This window comes from Elephantulus edwardii, unplaced genomic scaffold (genome assembly GCF_000299155.1).
Source record: "Elephantulus edwardii isolate Elephantulus edwardi_28Jun2011 unplaced genomic scaffold, EleEdw1.0 scaffold00092, whole genome shotgun sequence".
In the NCBI taxonomy this organism is placed as follows: domain Eukaryota; kingdom Metazoa; phylum Chordata; class Mammalia; order Macroscelidea; family Macroscelididae; genus Elephantulus; species Elephantulus edwardii.
The window spans coordinates 9,738,096-9,743,785 of record NW_006399842.1 but is presented as its reverse complement, the minus strand read 5'-3'; the positions used below and the strand labels follow the sequence as shown (position 1 = coordinate 9,743,785).

Genomic DNA, 5,690 nt, shown 5'->3' with positions numbered 1-5,690 from the left:
ATTCAGTGACTGGGATAATTGGGATGGGAGTGTCAGAGACAGTGCGATTGGCACAAGACAGAGCAGAGTTTAGGGCTGTTGTACATAGGGTCGCATGAGTCGCAAGTGACTCGATGGCACATAACAACAACAACAACATCTCTAATTCAATTAGTTCTCCAGTAAAATGGGAGTCGTTACAGGACCTCCTTTGCAAATTTATTATGAAAAGTAGATGAGACAATTCCTGTAAAGCACTTAAGTATTGCTTCCAACAAAGTGCATGCCTGGTAAATATAAGTTTTATTAGAAATGTTATTTAGCGGACAGAATGTGACCTCAATTCCCTTTAGTCTTCATTCTTTCTGGTGACCCTCACTTGGGCCACTGATGGATGGACTTCATCACATCTGTCTATGTGTTCACAGATTCATTCTCTGGGGAATATGAGATCAACAAAATCAGGAAATTGAGCTAAATATTTTTACAAATTTGATGTGTGTTTATTCTGTTATACGTAGAGACACTACAAGCTGACACCATGCACAATAGCTTTTCATAGGGTCTCTACTGGGTCAGAAATGACTTCTGTCACCTAACAGTAACAAAGGAGTAATACTGCTGCTACTACTACTACTACTACTACTACTACTACTACTACTACTACTACTATTGCTAATTTAGTTAATGCGGGTTTAAGAACTCACTGTGTATGGACATCGTCAGAGAGAGATAATGAAATTTAACTCTGATGGGTCAGTTGTTAGGTACAGTCATTGAGTGGGAACAGACCCATAGCTGACCCTCCAGCAGAGGGAGTTAATCACACTGGTGGAGATTGCCCATTTTGATCCCACAGAGTGGCTGGTGGGTTCAAAGGCATGCCATGGAGTGGACAGGGCAATTCCTTAGCACTTAGTCTCCAGAGCTTCATGATCCAGTAGCTAAGTGCAAAGCCCTGGAGTAGGCACTTGGGGATGCATAAATATGATTCCAACATTTTTGTCCCCAATGTGTAAGCCCCTTGAAAAAGACAAATACATAATCAAAAGTTGACTTCAGGAAGGGTTAACAGAGAATCAGAGGAAGTTCTATGAAAGCCCAGAGGAGGGAGCCCTTCAGGCTGGTGGGGGGAAGGGTGTGGCTTTGTGGAAAGTGTTTTAAGCAGATGATGGAACTGGCACTTGCAGCTCTTTACCATTGCGGGATTGATTCTAATCTTGGAGAGAAACCATAAAGGGGACAAGAAGAATAATACATGATCTTATCTAATTGAGTCCCAGATCCTCCAAAATAGTTAAAGCTTGTCCTAAGAATTCTGAGGTGAGACTAATTGTTCTGGCATGAAGGAAGAAACGCCCAGGATGATGAAAGCTAAGAAAAGCCCAGAGGATCAGAAAAGATAGAGTGATGGGAAGGAAGATGGCACGATCATTAGCTGAGCGCACAGCAGAGAACACACTAGTATGTTCAGAGAACTGTGTCAGAGAACACACTAGTTTAGTCATCATGATAATGTCATGATGAGGTCTTTGAGATTCAGAGAAATAAGCAACAAACATATTGAAGGTCATAGGAACCCAGGTCAGTGTGACCCTGGAAGGTGTACTTTGAACTGTTCTTTTCTATTCTGATCCTTCCCAATCTTTAGGGTTCTTCAGATGTCCCTAGGCTAACTTTCAGCAGACCTTTATGTTCTTTTTGGAAGAACATTTTATTTCAGTCATTACAGACTAAAATACATGTTAACCAACTATGTTCTAGAAGAGGAGAAGCGGTAAAAAAAAATTTTTTTAGGACAAACATTCCTAATAACTTAAAGGAGTCCTTGAAAGGCGATCGCAAAGAGGGAGTTACCCAACTACAGGATGGCTAGGTAGGAACTGTAGTCATACTTCAATAATTTAATAGAAGACCTCATTTATTACATTTTAGATTTGGAGTGATCTTAAGAATTTTTTACTTTACTGTCGTCCTTTCACCTTGCATAAGAGCAAGCAGAAATCAGAAGATTCCACACAGGTCAGAACTAGAAATCAGGTTATCTGACTCTCAATTATTTGCCTTTTTATTACAGTGAGAGGAAAGGAAATAAATCCATAAAAAAATCAAGTGATGGAATGACAGAGGAATAGTAGTGTATGATATAACATGAAAAGAAATAAGAAAAATATATATATATATATTCAATGAATAGATGAGTGAAAATGTTTATCAACTGCTTTCAATGCATTCAGACTGAAGTGAAGGAGCCGAAAGACCATTGTCCGTCCCTTCCAATCTACAGGAAAGGATGACTTTGTCACTCAGATGTTAACTTCTCTTTAAGAAAATAAGCAACACTTATTCCCTAACAAACAATAACAGAAGAATAAATGGGGTGCATATAGATGGTATTTTAAGATTTACAATTGGCTAAAGCATATAATCCCAAGCTTTGGTCACTTAGTGCTAAGGAGTTGTACTGCCAACCCAGTCACATGATTCAAACCCACCAGCTGCTCCATGAAGAAAGATGGGCAACCTCCTCCCATGCAGTTTGCTGTCTCTGAAACCTCACTTGAAGGGGCAGTTATGAGTCGATTCTAACTCAGTGATATTGTTTTGTTGTATACTGTCAAGTCAGAATCAACCCATAGCTGACTCTCGTGAGTTCTCAGAGGCAGTTAATTGCATGGGAGGAGATTGTCTATTCTTTCCTTGTGGAACAGCTGGTAGATTCGAACCACATGCCTTCAGAATTGCATCTTCTTGCCACTAGGCCATCAGAGCTCCCCAGGATTCAGTGATACACAACAATACTATTATATTATAAGAGCCTATGTTGTCTGTAAAATAATGAAGTCAATAGTCTCATTTTAAAAGGTAAAGAAGTGGAGAGGAAGGATAGGTATAATTACTTACTCAAGGGTAGGTACTGATAAAATTCTTATTGGAACAGACTTATAGCTGGCCCTCCAGAGGGTTTTCTGAGGCTATAAATCACATAAGGGGAGACTACCAGTCTTTCTCCTGTGGAACCAGTGGTGAATTTGAAATTCCTGAGAGGGAGTTAGTAGAGGAACTCCCTACCAGCAACCCCCTCCCCCCAAAAATGTCTATGCTGCTGTGTCTGTAGAGTCAGAACTGAGTCAGCAGGTTTTCAGAGGCAGATAATCACACAGGAGGAGATTGTCCATCTTTAACCCCAGGAGCACTTGGTGAATTTGGACCTCGTGCCTTTGGGCTGGCAGCACAGCTCCTTGTCACTAAGCCACCAGAGGTCCTGTCCCCAAATGCCCAGGAATAACCAAAACTATTATAAACAATGCCTGTATAGCCACTCCCCCACAAACATTAAAGAAACTCAGTTAATACCTAATTGCCACAATTTATGTGAATTAGTTATGTTTTCAACCTATATCAGGAAAAAAGGCCAAGTATTTTGATGATGTAATTCATGTAGCACTTTTTTTTTTTTTTAAGTTGTGAGATATCCTCATGATGTTTGTAGATGGCTTGTATTTGCAGAAAGTAAAATCCTTACTTAGGCAACTTCTTCACTCATGACATTAAGCACCCATAATCTTCTTCCATACTGTGTCTGGAAACTCTGACACTCTATTCCGTATGTAGTGCCACTTTCACTTTAGAACTGGAGAAACTGAGATCAAGCATTCCTGGCCTAAGTTCTTCCCAAACCAGAAAGATCTGGGAGCTCCCATTTTCAGAATGGTGCTATAATCCCTGCATACCACATTCTGACTTTTATAGAGGGGATGTCTGAGTCATTTGCTCATTCTACAAGTCGACATGTATCTCACCAACCACATTCTCCACTGGTTTCACTCTCCCCAAAGCTTACAGAAATGATTCCCCCTCGCAGAGCCGCTCAAGAACACAGCAGGAAGAAAGTCACACACTGGAGGAGTTCACCTGAGGCCTCCCACATGCTATTCACACACAACCTCACACACGTATTGTTACCATTATATTACTTGAACAGACTAATAGCTAATGATCTGTAACTCATCACTGCTTATTCATTTTTACTTCTTAAACACTGGAGGAAAGAAAAAAAACAAAACACCAACAAGCCAAAAATTGTTTTGCCATAAGGGGGAGCTTTTGAGTTCTACAAAGAGGGGGAAAAAAGAAGGGGGAAAAAATTACATTTATGTCCCAGTTCAAAAACAGATCTACAAAGCAGCATATGATCAGATCCTTACTTGTAACTCAAACCTTGTCAGAAGACTCTAATTACTAGGTTGAAAAAGAAATAAATAAAGCTAGTATTTCCCTCTCATTTTCCTAATAAAATCAACATAATTTCTAGCAATCAGCCAAGTATCTATAAAATTATTCAGGAGAATTCAGATACACAGTTGTGTAGATCTACAACCTCTGAAAGGCAAATGCTAGGAATTACACTTTTCCTCCCCCCCCTACACCCCAGCCTCATGATCTGATGAGGACTTGAAAGGTAACTTTTAGTTTTGATGGAGTAAAAATCTGGGGGCTCTGGAAGAGAAGAAGCATTGCATAACTTTAGGGAGATTTTGAGAGGAAAAGGGGCAGAGAAGGTAAGAGAGAGGAGAAAAGGGAGAGAATGAAGTGGAGGAGAAAGACATCTAGAGAGATCAGAGAACTGGAAGAGAGAAAAGAGAAGGCAGGCAAAAAGAGGAGAGAGAAATAAGAGAAAGAAAGAAAGAAGGAAAGGGAGGAGAGGAGGGGGAAAAAGCCAAGAATCAAGTTTCAGGACTGTGCTGTAGAGAAGGATGAGGTTTACCAGCAAAGTGCAAAGGGAGAAAGGATGGCTTTTTCCTTCTGTCAGGACGAAAAACATAACAATAATAATAGAGGAGGGGGTGATTTTAAAGAGGAAAAAAAGGCAAGCAAAACAAAACAACAACAAGAACCTGTGTTTTGACCAAGAAAGAGGAGAGCTCCGAGGACCATAAGGGGGTGTGTACAGAATTTCATTAAATTGTTACTTTAAGATTGTCTTCTTAAAAAAAAAAAAAAAAAGAAAGAAAGAAAAAGAAAAAGGAGGGGGTGGAGAAGCGGCAGCGAAGGCAAGGAGGCAAATGGCAAAGTGGAGGAAGGCTGGGTAGCTCGGCCTCTCCAAACTGATTGATTAGTCATGATCCTCGCAGTTTTAACAGGGACTCATTCAATTGGGAAGGTGGAGCGCTCGGGAGCAGATTAGCATACGCTTGTTTACTCATCTTCTGAGGGATTTTTCCCCCCTCTTTCCTTTCATTTTGTGTAGAAGGAGGGAGGGGAGGGGGGTTGGGGGGGAAGGGGGCTGTGGCTTGTGTTATAAAGGACGCAAAAAATAAATAAATTAGAGCATCTTTGGGGGGAGGGAATTCTGCGGATCAGTGTCTTAGAGGAGCTTTTTTTTTTTTCTTTTTCCAAGAGCGAGAAATCATATAAAATAAAATGAAATAAAACAAGGAGGAAGGCAACCAGCTGTTAGAGGGGGGAAATAAGGCAGATAAAGGAGAGGGGAGAGAAATTAATTGCCAAGCAGAAGGAGTTGGGTTGTATTTTTCAAAGGTGGGGGGAGTGGAGCACACACCTTGAGGAGGAAAGCGAGAAAGAAAAGAAAAAAGCAAGTGGAAGGGGGGGCTTGCCCAAGAAGGGTGAAGAAGCGGAGAAAGTCGAGGCGCCGAGGCTCCCAAAGCTGGCAGCTCCGGGCGGCGGTGCAGGGGCGAAGGGGGGGCGGG

The 5,690-nt window shown here is 41.2% G+C and overlaps 1 protein-coding gene across 1 annotated transcript in view; it reads left to right on the top strand.

Moving 5' to 3' along the window:
• Positions 1-5,045: 5,045 nt before the first annotated feature.
• PAPPA (pregnancy-associated plasma protein A, pappalysin 1) overlaps positions 5,046-5,690 on the top strand; it is a 305,562-nt gene continuing 304,917 nt past the window's right edge. The window contains exon 1 of the mRNA XM_006890754.1: positions 5,046-5,068. Within this exon, the coding sequence (XP_006890816.1) occupies positions 5,046-5,068 (23 nt within the window). The remainder of the gene's footprint in view (positions 5,069-5,690) is intronic.